A 22,667-nucleotide genomic window follows, 5' to 3' on the forward strand; every position below is an offset into this window, starting at 1 on the left:
TGGAGATGGTGGAGCTCCGCACCTCTTCTCGAATTTGTCAGGGATGGGCTGGTAGTGGGGAAAGTTGGCTTTGGGCTTTGGGGAGCTGGACGTCACCAGATTGTGTTACTTTTCAAATTTGTTCTTGTAGGCTCTTTGGATCTGTATATAGATTTTTAGGGACACAGTGCCTAATTCTTGAACATCTACCAAAGATCTGACTGGGAACCGTCTGATTAGCTTGGGGAAATTGGTAACCTAATGGTGTTTTCTCTGCTCTGACCATGAACATGATCAACTTCTGTTCTTAGGTCTCAGAGTGTGCACTCTCACTCTCCTGTACTCACTCTCTCTCTCTCTCTCTCTCTCTCTCTCTCTCTCTCTCTCTCTCTCTCTCTCTCTCACACACACACACACACACACACACACACACACCCTTAGATTTACCTTGTAGTCAAAGCTGATTTTGACTTTCTAGTTCTGTTCTCTCTCACTAGATTCTTTTCTTCCTTTCAGCATTTTTAATTGTCACTATACAAGCCTTGTATATATTTTATTAAATTTATCTCAAAATACTTCACGGCTTTTGTTTGCTTTGTTGGTTTGGGGCTTTCTGTTTTGGAATAGGGTCTTGATGTGTAACCTAACCTGTCCTAAAACTCATAATTCTCCAGCTTCAGTCTGCCACTATAGATAATCTTTCTTCATTTTAATTGCATGCTAATAATATGTAGACACAAATTGCTGTGACTTTGCTAAACTGAGTTAGCTAAGGCAGCTTTTCTGAGAATTCCTTAGACTTTCCTTAGGTACACAGTCAGTCACTGTGGTCAGGTACTTTCTGGTTTACACACATTTGATTTCTTCTACTTCCTTATTACACCAAGGAGATGGGTGTTAAAAGGTTAGGGTCCGATTGAGGTGTGGACAGCCAGCACCTTTGTCCTCCTGACATTGTGGCAAAAGGGACTCATCTGGCCTTTTTATAGTTAAACTCAGTGGCTGCTCCTGCTCCAGGCTAAGGATGCTGTCTCTACCAAGAGTTACAGGCTAAGGCTGCTGTATCTACCAAGAGTTAATAAGAAATTGGTTTAGATTTTATTAGGATATACATACGTATATCCTCTTTTTGGCCTAGAACATGATCTATCCCTGAGAAGGTTCTGTGTTTACTACTGTATGAGGTACATCGATGGATGAATTTTAGCAAAGACATGCTTATTAATAGGGGTGTTTGTATGGCCCTTTCTTCTGTTGCCTGCACTGAATGGAGTATTTGAACTCTGAATGATATTAACCTTTATTTTTGCTTAGAATGTTATGAAGTCTTTGTTACTGAGTATCTGTATGTACCATGTTTTCTTGATACCACCCCCACCCCAGTCAAGAGTGCTTGTTCTGGATCTGCTTTGGTATAATTTAGGCTCCCTGCATTCTGTTCGTATCTTAAACTTAACCTGTTGATAGGTATCTATTTCAAGCAAGCTTCTTATGAATTTCATTCAAGTAGTTTTGCTTTTGCTTTTATATGCACTTTGCTAGCTTCGCCTTTACGGCTTCATGGAGTGCCCCCTTTTACTTGGAGTGTTTAAACATATGCTACCTAATAGAGTTGCTACTAGCCACATGTAAAATTAGGGTCTTCAGTCATGCTCACTACATTTCAGCCTTTATCTGGAATGCTAGCATTAGTTTAGACCCTTTCTGTGTAGACCTGCTGTCAGTGTGGTTTGGTTTAAATCTGCCATCTTGTCTGACTACCTCCTCTATGATGCTGAAGATGAAAATGGTTGTTGCCTAGGGTTACAGTCTCTGAATCACTGTGTTCAGACAATAGCATGGCTTTGCGTGCTTTGTAGGCACCTATAAGCACCTTCCATAGCCTTTGTGTTTTGTTTTCAAGGGGGCTGCAGTAAGCTTGTTGTGCAGTAGTGGTCTCCTAGAGATGCCATTAGTCTTTTCTAATCTCCATCCTTGTGCCAGTAGTACAGTCCCTCTTTTATTCTTTGTAATAAGTTGCAATGTCCTGTGTTGGTTGAATATTCTGTTATTTAAGAATGTCTTGGCTGCTTTGGGTCCGTTACATTTCCATATAAATGTTAGCAATCATATTGTCTGTTTTCTCACACACCAACATGCTGACCCTTCCTGTGGTTTTGACTGGCCTTCCATTGAATTTACAGATCCATTTAGAGAGAAATGACATGATAATACTAAATGCTCTAGTTTATGAATATGGATGATCCTTCCATTCCCTGGCCTTCTGTAGTCTCTCTCTGTTTTCTCTGTAGTGGATTTGCACATCTGTCATTAGAGTTATTTCAAGGGGATTAATGTTTTTAATGCACTCTTTTGCTGTGAAAATGGTAACTGATTCAAAGTTTATGATCTGTTGCTGCTGCTGCTGCTGTTGTTGTTTTGTTTGGTGTGGTGGGGGTTGGTGTGTAAACTTGAACTTGGAAATATCTTACCTTATCCTTCAAAGTGCTGTGAGAAAGGCATGTGCCACCACGTATAGCTACATCTTGAATTGTGAGCTTCTCTCCAATGACCTTCCTGAATTCGCTTATGAATTCACTTCCATATGGGCAATTTTTTGTGTTTTCCATCATCTGGGAATGGGGCTTTGTTTTAGTAACTCCTAAGCCTTTGACTTTTTGTTTCTATTTTTGTTGGTTCCTGAGGAGTTCCCTAACACTGTTAATGAGAATGAGTAATTGAGTACTCACTCTCACAGTGCTGTAACCGTTCTGGGAAAGCTTTCACTGTTCACATTCGTTACCATGTGCTGCAAAGAAGATGTCCTTTTGTTTGCTGGGATCTTACTAATTTGATAGTATTGACATTATGAACATGTTTTTCTATCTGTACTAGGCTGACCACATGATGTGTAATATCTTTGTAGGATTTTGTTGTTGTTGTTTGTTTTTTGAAACAGGGTTTCTCTGTGTAACAGGCTGTCCTAGAACTCATTTTATAGACCAGGCTGGCTTGAACTCACAGAGATCCACCTGCCTCTGCCTCTGCCTCTGCCTCTGCCTCTGCCCCTCTGCCTCTGCCCCTCTGCCCCTCTGCCCCTCTGCCCCTGCCCCTGCCCCTGCCTCTGCCTCTGCCTGCTGAGATTAAAGGCATGTCCTGCTCTTTGTTGGATTTTTATGGGATCCATCCTTGCAGTTTTTATATGTAACTGATGTCTTAGTTGAGTCCCTTGCTCTAACACAGTGATTTTCAACCTGTAGGTCGAAACCCCTTTGACAAATGTTATCTCCAAAAATATTTACATTTCATAACAGTACTAGGAACAAAATTAATTTTATGATTGGGGTCACCACAGCATGAGGGTCTCTGTATTAGGAATCTGAGAAGCACCACTCCAGCAGAATACTTGACAAGATACATCTTAAGGGAAGAAGAGTTGAGTTCAGCTAACAGTTCAAGGTGATATAGTCCATGATGATGGAGAAGTCATGGCAGCAGCAGAGAGAACAGCTGGCCATATTACATCTGCAGTCAGGAAGGAGAGAGCTCCTCCTTTTTCCTTTTCTTCAGTCTAAGACCCCTTCATGGTCTTCTGCCCTCAGTTGATCCAATATTGAAACTCCTCATAGCCATGCCCATAGGCCTGTCTCCTGGGTAAATCTAAATCCTGTCCAATTGACAATATTAACCATCACAAGTCCACCCCTTGACAGCTTGATACCCAAGCATATTACTTTTAAGCTATAACATTCCACCCTTCTTCCCATAGATCCCACAGACTCATGGCCATCGGGAGTGCAAAATGTATCCATCCAGTCCAACTTCTGAAGTCCCAACACTGTTAAAAGTCCACTTTTCTTAAACTCAAGGCAATCTCTTAATTGTGAGCTCCTAAAAAATAAAACTAAGTTACATAGTTCCAATATCCACTGGCATTAAGTAAATAGTTATAATTCCAAAAGCAGGGAATGAGATCATAGCAAGGAAGGACTGGGTCAAAGTAAGATCAGACCCAGTGTTACAAACACCAAATCCTGCAGCTCAGTGCCTGACTTCTGAAGCCCATAATGAAATCATCATAACCAAGACTCCAAAGGACTTGGTTAGCACCACTCCTACCAGTCTGCTGTCTGTAGTACACATAGCCTCTCTATTTGGCCAGCCCCACACTGTAACCTGTACCTTTCTTCCATGGATGATCCTTGGTCATTAATTAATATCTTGTGGTTCGTTGCAACTTAGGCCTCATCTTCACAACTGACCCTGCCACACATCTGGCCTCGGTGGATTTTTGAAACCTTGGTACAGGACTCCATGATCCCCTTAGTCTTTCATGCCTATAAAACATGGACACCAGATATATATAGTCTTGCTTCTATGAACTACAGTTGCTTCAGTCTCTTGTGTACTGACCCTGGGGACTCTTCTTTGTTTTCTGGCAGGAAACCCCATCAGACATTCTTACTCTGGGCTCATCTGTGTGTTTGTGTCTGTCTGTCTGTGTCTGTCTATATCTGTGTGTGGCCAAGGCTAACCTCATCCTCAGATGGCTCAGTACCTCCTTGTCAGCAACTTTAAAGGAGTGCCCACACTCCTTTCCTTGCTGAACTTTGTGTTTTTCATGTCTCTGTTCACAATCCCCCTTCTCCCCACCCCTGAATATCTGAATAAGAACACCAAGAAGTAGTCATGCCACATCCTGAATGTTCTCTTGTCTTGAAATTAGTTCATTATTTTCAAAGTCAGCCTCAGTCACATTCTCAGGACCCAGAGTATAGCCAGAATATAACTTTAATGGCCTCTAGCATAGTTGCCAATTTCCCTCTGAAACTTCCTGAGCTAGCCCTTCACTGTTTGCATATCTACCTGTATTTGGATCTTCTAGACATCAGTAGGTTCTGCCTACTGCTTCTGTAGTGCACAGCTGCATGCTCCTCCACTTTCCTCCTGCAGATAGTCTCCAGAGCCTACAGATCCCATACTCAAATTTAACACAACAAAAAAACCATTTCTCATTTCCATTTTTTTTTATTACTTTCTTTGTTGATGCTACAAAATCCCTGAGAAGAAACAAGGAGCTGTGAAAGTCGCAGGAGGCAGAGCTAGAGTGCTGCTGCTGCTGCTGCTGCTGCTGCTGCTGCTGCTGCTGCTGCTGCTAGGGCACTTCTCCTTTGTATTTGTCCAGGACCCAGTCATGGGCAAGGTCACACATCAGTTAACCCTGTCTGGAAACTCCTCCCAGACTTGCCCAGAGGCTTGTCTCCTAGGTGGTTCCAGATCCCTTCAAGCTGATGGTATTAAGCATCACAGTTGGTTTTAGTTGCCTGTCACTTGCTAGGATTTGTGTGGATACAAGCAAGACTGTGATGTCATCTCTGTCTTGAACACATGTCAGATTTGTATTAAAGTTGTGATTATTCAGTAACCCTGCTTGTATGAAGCACTCCTTTTATTCCTTAAATTATTAGCAAAATTTGTCAGTGTTTCCATCTGGGCTTCAAACACTCCTTGTGTAATAGAGTTAATTAAGGAGTGAATTCCGTTCATAGTTGTGAGATTGTTCATATGCAAATTATCTGTTACTTGTGGCTCTGGTTTTGATAGATTGCATTCTTTAATGGCTTTAACTCTTTGGTGGACCTTTTCCATCTTGTTAGTTCATCAACATATGGTTGCCAGGCTTCCTCTGGCTCCCACTTTTCTTTCAATGAGTCTTGCCCTTGGTCAGCTGTATGCATCTGTTATCTTTGTCTCTATCTTGATTAATATATAGAAGCTCCTACTCCTGATATCATTGTTTTTGTCCCTGACATTCAGTTTTTTGTTGCACACTGTGCTGGCTAATTTTATGTCAGCTTGACCCAGGCAAGAGTCATCTGAGAGGAGAGGACCCCAGTTGAGAAAATGCCTCCATAAGATTGGGCTGTAGCCAGGCCTGTAGAGCATTTTCTTAATTCATGATTGGTGGGGGAGGGGTCGTCCCTGGGCTAGTGGTCCTGGATTCTATAAGAAAGCAGGCTGAGCAAGCCATTGGGAAGCAAGGAAGTAAACAAGCACCCCTCCATGGCCTCTGCATTAGTTCCTGCCTCCTGGTTCCTGCCCTGTTTAAGAGTTTCTGTCCTGACTCTGTTTTGAACTGAGATGTGGAAGTAAAGCCAAATAAACCCTTTCCTCTCCAACTTACTTTTGGTCAGGTGTTTCTTCACAACAATAGCAACCCTAAGACACACACCTTATAAGTTAAACCTTAACTAGCAAGGTTTTTTAATTTATTTTTATTACTGTGTATATGTGGGTATGAATATATCACTGCAGATTCTGCAGAGGCCAGAAGTGTCAGATCCCTGGAGCTGAAGTTAAGGTGACTGTGAGCTGCCTGCCATGGGTGATGGGAACTGAACTCACATCCTCTGCAAGAGCACTATGCCATCTCTCCAACTCAGCAAATTTTTGTATTTTGTTATCTTATTGTCATTCAGTTCTAAGTATTTTTTGATTTATTATTGTCTTTATCTTTGATCTAAGTATCATTTAAATATATGATTCTCAATCTCAGACATAGGAATAACTTAGTTAATTTTTTTTATTGGATTACTGACAAAATTGTAAACTGGGAGAACATATTTTCTGTAATTCATCCTATGGCTCTAGTGTGACCTGCTGACTTCCAGCATGCGGTCCATCTCCGCAAGCATCCTGGGTTTATTTGCTGAGCCTCTGTGCTCTTAGCTGCTGGAGTGTATGTGTGGCCTGGGATTAGAACCGGTTTGTTTGCTTCTTTTTCTTTCTCTTTCATCCTCTCTGTTATCTTTGTTGACATTTTGACTGAGAGAAATGAGTTAAAACCTTCTGTTACTGTGAATTTGTCCATTTCTTCTCATTCTGTGAGTTTTTATCATTTCCCATTTAATAGCACTTGAGTCAGTGTTGTTTATATTGAGTCCCTAAGCATGAACCTCTTCCCCACCCTCCATACCTTTTGCATTTTCTCTGCACTGTTTTATAGGGTTTGTTTAGGGTTTTTTTTAGAGTTATTTTTAAGTGTGTGTGGTGGTGGTGGTGGTGTGTTATACAATACACCCACATGTGCAAATGAGTATAGATACCACTGAGGTTAGAGGCCCTGGAGCTGGAGTTACAGAGCTGCCTGATATGGGTGCTGAGGACTGAACTTGGGTCTTCTGCAAAAGCACTATGGGCCCTTCACCTCCTAGCCATATCTCCTCCAGCCCTGTTAGTTTTTAATGTGAGAAATGTTGAAAATCTTTTTAATTATTTTCTAAATATTTGATGGGCCTTTTAGCTGTTGTGAGTGAAAATGGTTTGTTTGTTTTTTCATTTTTGTGTAGAATGTTGTTGGTTTTTATGGATTGACCCTGTAAGTGTGTAGTCCTGGTAGCCCCATTTATTCTCAAAGGTGTGCTATGGGCTTTTTGGGATCCCTGGAGCACACAGTCATGACATCGTAAAGTGAGGGTTGTTTTGCTCTTTGGTTGCTTTTGGCAGTGGTTTAGTTTGATGATTTGGTTTGATGTTTTTTAATTGTTGTTCCCCCATGCATTGTTCACCAGGACTTTTAGTTTAAAACAGTGGTAAGAGCCAATATCTTTGCCTTTCCTCAGCCTTGATACTGTCTGTTGAATGTTTTCTGTAGTATGTAGTTTGATTTTTGGCCACTGAAGTTGACAATTATGAAGAGGAGGAAGTCCTTGTATTTCTAGTTGAGCAAGCATTTTTGTCAAGAATGGCTCTTGAGTTTTGTCTTGATACTTTATGCTCTTAGATTATAATATTTGTTTCTCCTTTCTATGGTGCATTACTGTATTTATATATTGTATGTAACAGTTATCCTAGTACTTAGCAGCATCAAACAGCAAGTTTTTGGTAGATCATGTTTTCTGTGGATTAGGAATCAAGTAGCCTAGCTCCTGTAGCTGGGCTCAGAGTCTGTTCTGGTGCAGTAACACATCAGCCTGGGCTAAAGGATGCTCAGTGACATGGCTGTGGCTTGATGCCTCTGTGCATCTTCTTTGTTGTCGGTCAGGTAAAGAGCTCCTTGGAGCTCTTAGAGTGCCCTCACAACATGGAGGAAGGAGCGGGACAGGGTGGGATCTGTAGTGTCTTCTCCAGCCTTTTGAGAGTCATCTGCAATGGCTTCTGTTGAGAACAGAGTTCCACATACTTTAGGACCACCTCACACAAGTGCAGACGAGATGTGTCTTAGAATCTCCCATGAACTGAATTTCTTATAGTATAACCCCTGTCTATCTTGTTACAACCTACACAATGACATCAGACAAACCAAGTTTGAGAAACATTGACATGACAGTTGGTAATCTCACAGGCTGAAAAGTTGGCTAGGCTGAGGAGAAGAGTCTTGACAACACACTGAAGTGCGTGGTTTTGAACTGGGATTTTCCCAGAAGGACAGCATCAGGACCATTGTCAGAATTCAATGGGGTCTGCAGAGGTGCTCTCACTCTGCTTCTACAGGAAAGTGCTCTTGTTTGTAGGAGTTGCACTAGCCTCAAGGGTGATGTAATGTACCTTGAAGGGTTGAAATAAATATGTGCACCTTCTTCAACTGGAAAGTACATTGTTTTTAGTTGTACTTAACATTTATTTCTATAGGTCCAAATTGTTTTGTTTTGTTTAAAATGTCTGTTTCACTGTAAAGTGATCCCACACCCTGTCCCAGTGTCATTAAAAGATAACCAACTGCTTGATGTAGAAAATGAGTACAGTGTGGAGGCAATCGGGGGATTGTGGTGGAACACAGTGATCAGGGGTAGTGATGTGGGGGGGAGGCTTGCTTCAGAGTGACAGACTGGCCCTTACTACAGGAAAAGCCAGTTGGATTGTTAGCCTGTTATCACATACTCAGTGCAGACCAGCACCCCACTCCATCTGCAGTAGTTCATTAGCCTTTGCTCAGTGACACTTGCTCTGGCCACTGTGGCTTTACCTACCTGCTCCATGAATAGTTACCTACTTAAACTATCTTGTAGCTAGAGTTTTCCTGTCTGGCCCAATCAGGACAAATCTCTCTTACCCGCCAGTCCCACAGTCGCTCAGACCCAACCAAGAAAGCACACAGAAACTTACATTGTTTAGAAACTGTATGGCCGTGGCAGACTGCTTGTTATCTACTTCTTTTATCTTAAATTAACCCATTTTTGTTAGTCTATATTTTGCCACATGGCTTGTGGCTTACCAGTGTCTTTACATGTTGTTTCTCATGGCAGCGGCTGGTGGTGTCTCCCTCCAACCTTCTACTTCCCAGAATCCTCTTCTCTCTTGTCCCGCCTATACTTCGTGCCTAGCCACTGGCCAAACAGCATTTTATTTGTACAGAGCGATATCCACACCACTATCTCATGGAAATTTATGCAGATCAGGAAGAAAAGAAATAACTTTTATATTCCTTCTTATAAAATAGAGTTTTCCTTTGATTGTTGACCTTTATTCTATAGACTAGCTAGCATTTGATGTAGGGCTATTGTGCACAGGCTTCCTCAGTGATTATCTGCTAGAGTCTGCATTGCATCCTCACTACCTTCAGCCCTCCCCCAGGACATGTTTCCTTTACCTTTTAGCCCTGAGACTGAGTGTTGAACCCAGGGCCTCATCTATTCTAAGTAAATATTACACACTAGGTTATATCCCCTATCCCCAGAGTCTTACAATTTTTATTTTGAGACAGAATTTCACGTGTTACCCAGGCTGACCTTAAACAGACTCTGTAGCCAGGTTGGCTTTTAACTTGTGATTCTCCCAAGTAACTCCCAAGAGTTATATGCAGTCCTGTGCTAGCAGGCTGTCTTACTCACTGGATTCCATTGCTCTGTAGAGATACCATGACCAAGGCAACTCTATAAAAAGAAAGATTTCACTGAGGCCTTCCTTGCTTCATAGGGTTAGTCCGTGATCATCATGGTGGGAAGCAGACAGGCATGGTGCTGAAACAGTAGCTGGGCCTGGTGTAGGCTTTTGAAACCTCCTAGCCCACCCCCAGTGACCACATCTCCTCCAACAAGGTCACACCTCCTAACCCTTTCCAAACAGTTGTACTAACTGTGGACCAAGCATTCAAACACATGAGCCTGTGGGGCCATTCTCATTCAAACTGCTACACGGGCCTAGATTTTTCTGAAAGGCAGTTTCTCATATGTAGCCAAGGGCAGCCTAGAACTATATATATAGTCCATACTAGTGTCAAATTCATAATCACCCTGTCTAGCTTCATCCTCAAGTACTGTGACTGCAGGCATGAGCCATCGCTCCCATCCTTTATTTACATATAAGACTACCTTTAGGGTTGGGGTTACAGCTCAGTAGCAAAATACTTTTTTCTAAGTATTCTAACACCTAAGGCCTGAGTCTTTACACACACACACACACACACACACACACACACACACACACACACATACACACACACACACACCTGTGAATCACATATCCAAACATCTGTCTCCCTTTTTTGTTGACTTCAATTAAACTTAAACACCTTAAATACATAGTTTATTAACCAAAAACTAGTACATAACACATCCTGTGTAACACGCAGGAATACTCTTTAAACAGAATTCATCACCCTTCTCCAATGTTTTATTGTAAATACAGCTGTCAAACAAATCCGAACATCTTTGTTTTTGCTTTTGAGACAAGATCTCTCATTGATGTTTAGGGCTCACTGGTTATAGACTAGGCAGGTTCCCATGTGCCCCCAGCACTGCAATTGTAAGCTCATACCACCACACCAGGCTTTTTATATGGGTGTGGGGTTTGGAGGGGCATGTTTTGTACTTGTTTGGCAAAAACCTTCCTGCCTGAATAGCTATCTGACGTTGTTGTTGCTGTTGTTAAGAGACTCTCCGACCATAGCTTTGTGGAACTGGTTCTTTCCTTCTACCTTGACTTGCATCCTGGGGATTGAACATGGATTGCAAGCTTTTATGGCAATCATCTTTACTCACTGAGCTATCTTGCTGGCCCCAGTCCTGAGAAATTTTGACACTTACACAATCCAAAGACACACTACTTTCAAAGTTAACATGGTTTGTGAAGATACTCCCTGTGTCTGCTACTTTAAGTAATTTGAGCTGCAGCGTCTCCACTGGACAGGTTGAGAAAGCATGCCGTATGTTTTCCTTTCTAGAGGGTTTGACTTTTCAGAACACCCATTTCCTCTGCTCTGTGATAACCTCTTGCTATCTTTCACCTTTTAAGCCTAAATTCTATTCTAGGTACTTCAGATTATGATGTTTTGATGTCTAGGGGTGCTTTTATTTTGGTTTGTTTGGTTTTGTTTTTTTTTCTTTTTAGTTTTTGCATGTTTGTTTGTTTCTCTTTTTGACATTGAGTCCCGCCATGTAGCACACACTGATCTGAAACTGTTTATGTAGCCCAGGCTGGCTTTAAATTCAGATTTTTCCTGCCTTGAGTGTTGTGATCACAGACATGTGCCACCATGCTTCTGGGCTTGTGTTTAAATGCCAGTGCCTTAGCAAGAGAAAGAATATTAAGGAGATATTAAATATGTTCATGGCCAGGTCATGTTGCCAGCTACAGTTGTTTCATTTAATTGCATTGTGCTATTTTAATCAAGACATTAATGAGTAGGAGGGTGTTGATTTAAGACAAGTTTGAGATCAGCTAAAATTAATTGTTGGTTTGTCCTTGAAGCCCTGTGTTTTATTTGGCTCCATTAGTTCCTCAAGCACAGTATAGAATCCTGGGTGAGTTTTGCCAGCACTGATAAGCTCCTACCGCCCTGGAGTTATTTCCCTCCATCCTGGGAAAGATTGGTTAGAGTTCTGGTTTTCCTTCCAAATCTCCAAGTGCACATGCCAGTTTCAGGCTCTGCATTCCCTTCAGTTTGCCTTTGTGCTGTGACAGTCTTACCATCCACCTTACAAGTGGTGTTTTAGCTCCTGTGGACTTGGTCCTCATGGACTGCAGCGGTCCCCCTCCTCACTTTGGAGGAGCATTTGTTCCAGATGTGTACTACGACTTAGGCAGTGCCTTATTTGCTTCTTCTAGCACTTTATAATGCACTGTTCTGTTGGGCCCTGGTACCTGTGTTTCTGCTGACTATCCCACCTTTACCATCCCTACCTATGACTTCCATATATGGAATGTATGGTTTTAGTCTCTAGCCACTTTGGGGGTCCACTATTTATCTCTTGTCTGGCCAGTGTATCCTGGGTTCACCAAGTTTCTTGGACGTGAAATATGGCTTTTACAAAATTTGGAACATTTATAACAGTGATAGAAGTTTTGGTTTGTTTTTTGTTTCTGTTTTCTGCCCCATTTTCTTGCTTCATGTATGTGCTGAAGTGTTTGTTGGGCCATGGAAGCTCTGGATTTGTTGTTTTCCTATTCCTTTACTTTCTCAGACTCATACTTCTATTTATTTATGTTTAAATATAATTGATCCTTTAGTCTGCTGTCTCTAAGATTCTAGTATCTTAAAATTTTGTAATGCTTTACTTATTATCTTAGGGTTTTATTGCTGTGAAGAGATACCATGACCATAGCAGCTCTTATAAAGGAAAACGTTTAATTGGGGCTGGCTTACATTTCAGATGTTTAGTCCATTATCATTATGGCAACACGCAGGCAGACATGGTGCTGGAAAGGTACCTGAGAGTTCTACATCTGAATACAGACAGCAGGAAGTAAACTGGCTTGAGCTTCTGAGACCTCAAAGCCCAGCCCCCAGTGACACATTTCCTCCATCAAAGCCACACCTACTCCAAAGGCCACACCTCCTAATAGTGCCATTCCCTATGGACCAAGCATTCAAATACATTTGTCTATGGGGACCATTCCTATTCAAACTACCACACTTACTTTTGTTGTCAGGAGTGCCTATGACACAGCACATATGTGGAGGTCAGGGGACGATTTACAGTTCCCATGTGGGTCCTGGAGATGGAACCAAGGTTTTTATGCTTTGCAGCAAGTACCTTTACCCACTGAACCATCTCACTAGCCCTTATCTGTTTTTCTTCTGAAGCAGATTTGGAGTTTACTAAGAAAAGGCTTTGATACCTATGTAGGCACAGAGCATTAAGAGTGAATGTTAGATGTGTACAAGAACAGTAGTCCACACTTGAGAACAGCCACTAACTTCTCTACAGAGCCACATGGCCATGTCTTACCTGCTCTTGATACAAATTTGATAGCTTTTGAAGTTACATTCACTTACATTATTCAAAGATCTAAAAAAAAGTAGAAAAGGTTACTTATTCCTGTTGTTGGCTATAAGACTTTAAAGTGGTTTACAAAATGCATGGTACAGGTTCATAGGCCAGGAGATAAAAAACGTGTCAAAGGCAGCCTTGTTAAACTTAGGTCACAAGCCAAAACATATTTTGACTATAAACATGGCTCATAATCTTGCTGAAAAGGCCTTCTCAGCAACAGGGTTAGGAGCTCCCTGTCCTCCCTATGTCACCGTAACTTCTTCCTCTTTGTCCTCAGCCTCCATTTCTCCTTTTGAGACTCAGATTATCTCTTTGTAGATTTGTTCTTAGTTTTTGAGGCATGGTCTCCCTCTATAGCACAGATTGGCTTGCAACTCACCATGTAGCCCAGGCTGGCCTCAGATTTCAATGTTCCTTCTGCCTCTGCTTCCTAGGAACCAAGGTGATTGTTGTGAGCCACCACACCGACTTTGCAGTACCTTAATCTTAAGGGTTGATATTGGCTGAAATTGCATTTTTTGGGGGAGGGGGCGGGTTTCAAGACAGGGTTTCTCTGTAGCTTTGGAGCCTGTCCTGGACTAGCTCTGTAGACCAGGCTGGCCTCTGCCTCCTGAGTGCTGGGATTACAGGCGTGCGCCACCACCGCTCGGCTATGAAGTTGCATTTTTTGAAGCTTCTTCCTGTTGAGACCCTTTTTTCCAGGTATGGAAATTCAACCTGTCTGATCTAATGGGGATGAATGAAGAGTGTCGAATTTGGAGACTGGAGGGTCATCATTTGTTTGGCATTTAAAAGAAAGGCTATCATTAGTCGGGATATCAAACCACACACATAAGTATAACTAGGCCTGACCATAAGAGTAGCTCCAGAAACATGTACTGTGTGCTTCTGCATATGGAATCCAGAGGTTAACACAGAAAGGCTTCTTCAGTTTCTTCCTACCGTTATCTTTTGAGACAGGATCTCTCTTGGAACCTGAAGCTTACCAATTTAGTTAGACTGGCTAGCCAGTGAGCCCTAGGGATCACCTGACTCCTATTGGGGGAAATATTAAGGCCACTCCACGTAGTTAAAAGGGAGGTTTATTTGGGGAGTAACTTACAACAATAAAGGGGTAGGTTACAGGGTCCGGGAGAGGTGAAATGCAGTCCAGCGGTGTTCTCTGGAGAACTCTGCTCAGTCTACCATTCAACACCCTGGGTCACCAGGAACCAAGAGAGCCGGCACATCCGGATTCCAGGCCTTAAGGGCTCCCGTCTCAGCCCCGCCTCAGGGTCAGACCATAGGTAGGTGTGGCAATTACCAGAAGCCTTACTGCGGGGAAGTGCTTCCAGGTCAAAGCTGGAACAGCTACCCACTACAGACTGCCTCTCCTTAGTGCTGGGATTAGATAGATATACACCCTACCACACATAGCTTTTTACATGGGTGCTGTGCATTCAAATTCAGTTTCTCATGCTTGCTTGGCAAGCACTTTACCAACTGAGCCTTTTCTCCATTGCCAGCAGTAGTGTTATGCCACTAGGACTCTTTTCTTTCTAATCTTTCCATCTCCCTGAATAAATATATGCCACATATGTGGGGGGGGGGTGTGTGGAGGCCAGAAAAAGATGTCCGATCCCATGAAGGTAAAGGGAGGGGTGGCTGTGAGTCACTTTGGGGGTATTGAGAACTGAACTGGGAGTGTTCTGGAAGAGCAAGAAATGTTCTTAACAGCTGAGCATTTCTCCAGCTCCAGCTGCCTAGGAATGATGGTGCCCACAGTGGGGTGGGCACTCCCACATCAATCGTCAGTTAAGACAGTCTCTCACAGATTACTCTTAGATTACTCTGGGCTGGGTCAAGTTTATAATCAAGGCTAACCAGAACTGTAGACAAATTTCTAAATGGTCTTATTAAATAAAAAACACAGAGCCACATATAAGGGTGAAAGCCTTAGATCAGGGAAATAGGGAAAGCCACCAGCCAACCTTACCTCACCAACTCTGCAGCTTCCAAATTCGAGTTACTTCTTGTCTACCCACGCCTTTATTGCCTTGCTGTTCTGCCTTCTCATTGGCTCTCTTAGCCCAGCTACCTCACTTCCTCTTCCTACACAGCTCTGTCACTTTCTGTCTGTCTGAACAGGCCTCCAGGCCTCTAAGGTTGGTACTGGGATTAAAGGTGGGTGTCACCATGCTTGGCTCTGTTCCCTATTGTGGCCTTGAATACACAGAGATCCTGCCTGGTAAGTGATAGGATTAAGGGCATGTGCTACCGCTGCCTAACTTCTTTGTGTAGTTAAAATGGCTTGCTATTTCTTCTGATCTCCAGGCAAACTTTATTTATTAAAGCACAAATAAAGTATCACCACATTTCAGCTCAAATAAAATATTACCACACAGAACAATAGCTCAACAAATTATAATTTTTAAAGCCCTATTGTATTAGTCATCTTTCTGTCACTATAACAAAATAGCTGAGGTAATTATAAAAAGAAAAAACACTTGCTTTGACTTACAGTTTTGGAGGCTTCTCTGGATGGTCAGTTGACCCTGTTGTGTGTTGGCTCAGTACTGAGCAGAGGCAGTACAGCAAGGTAGGAGACTATAGCAGAGTAAGCTTCATGACCTCGTGGCTGAGAAGCAGAGTAAGAGGAATCTGGGATTCTGTCTCTTTTGAGAGCATGCCCTCAAGACCTAAGGACCTAATTAGGTCTCACCTTTCTGAGGACCATTGCACATTTCAGTGAGGCCATGCTGGGTACCAAAGCCTTAAAATAAATGAACCTTGGGTAAACAGCTGGGAAGTCATTCCTCACTTTCACTGAGATATTGAAATTCCTTCATTTCATTGAGATAGTTGAGGTGAAGAAAAGGAAGTTGACTCATCTCGTGGCACATACTATCAAAACTAGTCAACCAGTCTGGAAGACTCCCTTAAAGGTCTGCTTCTCACCCAGTTGTGTTGGTTGTGTCCTTCAGTCCTGCCCAACAGCTCCACTTGTAGGACCCTAGCCTACAGATAGGACCCATAAATTCCAAACTACAGTTAACACCTGTGGCACTGTTAATTAGGTCTGTTCTGATTCTATAAAGTACAGTGAAGCAACTTGAAAATGCATATTCATAATCTACTGGGTGAGGTAGGTGCAGTGTAGAAGGAAAAAAAAAATCAGCGTGGAGTGTTCCCATCAGTGTTTGAAAAATAGGGAGGGTTTGAGAAAGACTGTCTACTTGTGCTCACATAAACCTGTGGTACTTCTGAAGAAACTGATGAGATTGGGTTTCCAGCAGAGGACGCAGCTGTCTGGAGAAGGATGGCAGTACACCGTTACTGTACAGGTGAGGCACTAAGCATATCAGGGTCTTATTTTGGAAATGGCTGCACTAGTTCAGCACACGTGTGCCTAAGCCCCTGAAAACCTGCCTCAGACTTGCTGAGACCGCTCACTTCCTCATCCCAGTCAAAGCCCTGTGGCTCTTGGATATCAGTCTCCAACTTCTGTCCACCTCTTCCCATCAAGCCTGCCCATCTTTGTGCAGGATCATTTCAGGGGCCTCTAAACCTTCCTTCCTTTGTTCCTCTTCTGTTCCCTCCATCCTATGTGTTTTTTAAAAAATAAACTGTGCTTACCTGAGTTTATGTGTATCGTGTGCAAACTTAGTGGTGTTCAGAAGATCCCCTGGAACTAGACTTTGAGATGGTTGGGAGCTGCCACAGGAGTGCTAGGAGCTGAACCCTGGTCCTTTGGAAGAGCAGCCAGTGTTCCTATCTGCTGAGCCATCCCCCCCCCCCCCCCAGCCCTAGCTATGTCTCAAGTGCTTAGTACTCTTCAGTGTCTGCTCACTTTGTGTCTCCTCCCTGCGAGGTCCATCGCCCATGCCATGGTCCACTAAGGACATAGCTAGCATTGCTTCTTCTGTCGGTGTGGCCAGTCCCAGCTCTCATTTTCTAAAGCAGTGCATGTGGTTGAGTTCAGATGGTACACAGGTAAGCCATAAGTGAAGTCTTTCCACAAAACCTCCAAGTAGTTGATTTTACCAGCATCATGCTTAGACATGGCTCGGTTTCAAAAGAGGGAATGGTTTGTTAGTGTGTTCATTCAGCAGTAGTACTCTGCGGCCAGGGCAGAAAGGTCCTTCTGTGGAGAGGCACTGGCTCACAGAATGCTCTTATCCCCAGCGGTCTCCTCACTGCCCAAAGCCTTCTCTGTGGCCTCCTAACATTGTACCTACCCTACCCTGTCTAACCCAGCTCAGGCAGGGCTGCTGTGTTCTGCTTTAGTGCCATCTTGCTCTTTAATGGTGTCTGCACTGTCCCTTCCTAACTTCCAGGAACAACTCCCCTTGCTCTTCAGAAAGTCTGTCATGTGTTTGTCTCCTCCAGCTGCCATGACCAATCACTGCAGCACTTTGAAGAACACAGATGTTTTCACCTCTAGTCCTGGAGATTAGTGATCCAAAATCAGCTTCCCCTAACTCTAAACTCAGGGTATTGGCCAAGCTGCTTCCTCCTAGGAGTTCTGAGGGGAGAACCCATTGCCTTGCCTACTGCAGCTTCTAGTGACTGTCTTGACTTGTGGCCTCTTCTACCATCTTCAAGGCCCATCATTTACTCTCTCCTTTCGTGTTCAAATCACCATCTCTGGCCCTGCCTTCTCACGATAACTCTTATGAAGAGCCTTGTAAGTATCTCCAGAAAAGCTGCCTTAAACATCTCTATCCCCAGTTGAGTTTCTCAGAGACAGTGATGGGGTCTTAACTCCTCTTGCCTGTGTTGATACAAGACTTTGGAAGTGCAAATGTTGAATAAGACAAGACAGCTTGGATTCTGTTGGCTGGCCTTGGATCTCAGCACTCCTGTTCATGGCTCTGTCCCATGAGCAGTGATGATGAAGGCTCACCATCCAGACTCTCACAGTCCAGATGCTCACAGACCAGATACTTATAGTCCAGCTAAATAGGTTCGCACATGAGCAAACAGGAAGCGGACATGAGAGCAGCCAACACTTAGCTGAAGCAGCCAGTTTCTTTTGTTATTGTTGATTTTATTGTTTATGATGTAAAAGGATTATGTTCTTAAAAATTATAGGAAAGGAGAGATGAAACTCTTTAGATATTTTTCTGTTTAAATAAACATTTTCCTAGATTTTCAATATTTTCCAAAAATCATTTTGAATATATGACCAAGGTAGAGAAAATAAAGAATTTGTATGGGCCAAAAATGACCCAGGAGAACAAACTTTTGTGCACCTGCTGATGTGAGTGGGTGGCAGCTACAGTGTGCCATCATCATCAGATGAGTGTAGGGAAATGGTGAGCGATCTTATCACTGTAGGGTATATGGACACCACATAATTGGTGTGTACTCCTAAGACCTCTGTTAGAACTGAAGACCTTCCCACCTTAGTCTCCCAAATGCTGAGATTATAAACATATGCCACCATGCACAGACAACAGATAGGCTTAAAGACTCTACCCTAGACAGATGTCCCCTTTGTTCAGCAAATTCTCACTGAGCCCCAAATGGTTTTTTCATTGTCCTATACCTTCCAAAGACCTTTGATGTCTCTGTTAGAGGAACTATAAGGGTCATCTGTGCTTGTCTCTTCATGTCCATTTTGGTGTGTATCTGGCAGTGTATCCTCAACACGTATAACCTTGAGATCCAGGGTGTTTAAATTGTGGCCTTTTGTTCATTTGAAGATGTGCTAAGTTGTTTGTCTTCAGAATACACAGTGGGAGTAACTTCACCTCTTGAGCCCAAAAAGGTCTCAAAGTTGGGAGTCTGTAGTGATGCCATTGCACATCAATATTCCAGGAGATCTAAACAAGTTGCTGAATTTAAAGAAAAGAAATTTTAAAAATACCTTGTAGCAAGTATTTTCATTGGGAACACGTACTCTGACCAAAGATCGTGACTACTTGATGTGCGTGAAAGTCATATTTTTAGAATGTCATGAAAAATGGAGAAGCATATGAAAGGCGTTCTAGCTTTAGGAACTAATGCTAGTAGGGATTTTGGATGAAAGAGGTAATAAGATCTGCCTAGGCAGACTGAAGAGAGACAGTTTAGTAGTGAAAAATAAGGTTCTCAGACAAGTAAATGGCAGGCTGGGAAATAGAAATGTATCCTTTGAATGGCAGGGAGCCAATGCCTGTTTTTCAAAATGCAAGACACTGGAGTTATTGTACCCTCTGCATCATTTAACTTGAATGTTAGAGGAGTGATCTAGAGTTGAAGCAATGATGGCAGGAAATTGGAGTAAAGCCACCCAAAGATTAGGGTCCAATTTAAAGATTTATTTCAGAGGCCAAGGTTTGGGTATAGATTAAATGAAAAATGAAGAATCAGACAACTCTACTGCAAAATTGGATGCAAGTTAATGAAAGACAAATGTAATCACATGATTAAAGGCAGGCTTGGTATCTGTGACTGACAACTTAGAAGTTGGGACCAATGTAGGGCTAGACACTGCATTATGTGATAAAGTGTCTCAGTTGTCTACTTAGTTCATTTTTGAAAAGTGCTCTCCTCAGTAGACAGCACTGTAGCTTTGGCAAAAAAAAAAAATGATGGTTGAGTCTGGTAGGCAGCCTCTGTCCTGGTGTTAGCCCAGAACCCAGCAGGGACCACTGAGAGAGGCAGCAGGCAGTGTCCCTCCCAAATCTGCCTCTAGTCTGGAGTCCTACTGCTACTACAGAGAGAAACCACATCTGTATGTCAGGGTAAAGTGACTAGAGGAAAGGCAGGATCTCACTCTCTTACAATGATAGGGGATGCTTGGTGCTGTAAAGTAAAGACATAATAGGGCTCAAAAGAGGAAAGGAGAGAGAATGACAGACTGGGACTGGGAGGTTGGAAGAAGCTCAACCCATGAGTGAGCAGCAGAGACACCCCAGCCAGGCCTACCTAAGACTTCTTCCATAGGGAACTGCAAAGGCCTCTGTGGTAAGGGAGCAGAGTGAGTGTCTGCAGCAATCCCAGGTTTGGTGACTGAGCAGAAGGCAGGTAGGACCCTAACAAAGCAGTCCTGCCCCTACTGCACCACTTCCTTCTACTACATTATGGCCAAGCTAGAGCAGAGCCTTCTCTGACCTCTACGTTTGAGTGACTCTTTGTTCTTTATGCTGTAGCAGGTGTGATGGACTGCCAAGTAGTCTGTGGGCAACCCCAGTAATTGTTGACTAAGCTCCAGGACAACAAAGAGAAGCTGCAGACAGTGCCCTGTTACAGAGGAAGAGCTGTGTCCGTGGCTTGGGGGATGTGCAGTGAGAACTGTGTGGGGTGCTGGGCTCTTTCTCAGACATTGCAGACCTCAGGGCTGTGTTTGTGTCCTCTGACTCATTAAGGAACTGGCTGAAGGCAGGTTGGACTTGGCATGAGTTCTGAGCTTACGGAAACAACTCTTGATCCTTGCGTCTTCCTTCCTCAGCGCTCTGTCCTCCAGGAGTACATCCTGCCTGTCCGTCCTACAGTCACACGTGTGTGCCACTTGCTCTCCTGCTCTTGTAGCACCACAGTGCAGTTACCAGAGCCGAGTGACAATCTTTGTGGACTTGTTGGAGAGTTTCCACTGACCCTTTCCTGGGATGCCTTTGAACAATAACATCCATGGAGACATGTCTTCTCTCTTCACCTCCATGCTGTGGCCTCTGACTGCCAGATCTTTCTGAAGTGCGGAATCCTGTTGCACACCCTGATTTAGTCAGAGTGACTCACCAAAAGTTCCCAATACTTGAACTTTATGGAGAATTTTTACCCTAAAGCTTGCTTTCCCTGGGGCTCCATGGGGCAGACAGCACCTACAGCAGCAGGGTCTTGCTTCTCCCTAACTTTCCATCCTTAACAGCCATTTGGGAGGCTGCCTGCTGGGCTATGAATTTACATAAGTGTTTCTAAGAATTCTGATACTTGAGGAGCTCAGTATTCTTCCAGAAGTCCTCCTAATGCACTCTCTTGAAGATTACCTCTAATTAAGGCTCTTGCATGTCTGAGAATGTCTCACCATTGAGTTCACTGTCTAGATTGCAATGATTGGGGTGTAGTTTAGGAGTAATCTCAGGCCTGGCATGCTGACTCATACCTGAATCTCAACAACTCAGAAGCTCAGGCAGGATTGTGAATTCAAGGCTAGCCTGGGCTACAAAGGGAAATATATTTTTTAAAAATACACCATGTGGCTGTTTACCTCCTACCCCAAAGGGCCATTTCTAGGTTCTTTGAACCAGAGTGGGAAGACAGAAACCCTTCAAAGAGGACAAAGAGCAACACTGGAGTCAGGCCTACTCCCTAGGACTTGAGAGTGGCAGGCTTGTGCTGTGGCCTTGGAGCTCCTCAGAAACGCACAGGCACTTGGTAGTTTCACAGTCCTGCAAAATGCCTAGGGCCTCCAAATAACAGAAACTGACTGTGACCATGGGCTGGGAAGTATCCCATGGCTGACATTGAGCCTCAGCTGAGAAGCATGTTGTGTTCCTGAAGCAGTGATCATCCAGTCCAGAAGTCACTGTTGCCTTGGTTCAGCTGTCCCAGAAGCCATCCTTGTCCTCTTTTGTTTGGCATCATAATTCTATGAGCTCCATTGTTGTCCTGGTTCTTACCTGACTGTTATGTGGCCTATAGTTCAAGAACTGGAAAAGAAATCCCAAATGGTCTGAGGTGTTTTGACTAGTGCACAGGTCCCTGAGCATGTTCATCTTTAGACAGCTTTCTCATGGGGCCAGTGAAATAATTCAGCAGGTAAGAGTGCTTGTCTTGTAAGTACATGGTGTGCGTGCACACACCAAACAGCCTCGCAATAATAAAGTAAGCCTTATTTTAAAGAAGCCTTGTTTGTGACAGCCACCTGTTTGAGTGACAGCACCTTGAGATTTACAAGGGAGGCTTACTATTTCTTTCTTGGTTCTTTGATGGGGGAACTCAGGCTTCCTCCTCTGTCAGGCATATGTGCCTAATGCTTTATTTTAACAGAGGCTGCAGCCAGTGTCTGACCATCCCCGAATTCTCCAGAGGGTCGTGGTGAGGATGTAGTGGGGAGCTGGGAGCCTGAGTGCAAATCTCAGTGATGATTCCGACTGGGGCTGGACAGTGGTGTTAAATAACTGTGTTCTGATCGTTCAGGTCTCTCTTTATAGGGCATCCTTTATGACCAAAACTGTCCAGTACCAAAATGAGCTACATAAATTCCTAATCTGGGATACAGCTGGACAAGAACGAGTAAGTCACTCTTTAATTTACTATGTTTTCTGAGGCCCAAACCAAATTACAGCTCCAACTAAGCTGTCAGCGTCCCTGTCGTCCGCCGTTCCTCACTTCTTTGCACCAGAGACACATTTACTTCCATTTGCGTGGGCCAGCCTTTTTCTTTTCAATTAGAGCCACAAAGTCCACTGATGGAGAAAGTGATAATGGGCACTGAGGGCGTTTTTATACTTTCTAGTGTCTTAAAGTAAATGCTGACTAACAGGCCTGATAAAGTTCTTTGAGCAGAGTGTGTGATTTGGGGCTCTG

The 22,667-nt window shown here is 43.3% G+C and overlaps 1 protein-coding gene across 1 annotated transcript in view; it reads left to right on the plus strand.

Moving 5' to 3' along the window:
• The window catches only part of Rab22a (RAB22A, member RAS oncogene family), a 46,093-nt gene that overhangs the window by 8,194 nt on the left and 15,232 nt on the right, over positions 1-22,667 (plus strand). The window contains 1 exon segment of the mRNA XM_036185293.1: positions 22,292-22,373. Within this exon segment, the coding sequence (XP_036041186.1) occupies positions 22,292-22,373 (82 nt within the window).

This window comes from Onychomys torridus, chromosome 4 (genome assembly GCF_903995425.1).
Source record: "Onychomys torridus chromosome 4, mOncTor1.1, whole genome shotgun sequence".
NCBI lineage: Eukaryota > Metazoa > Chordata > Mammalia > Rodentia > Cricetidae > Onychomys > Onychomys torridus.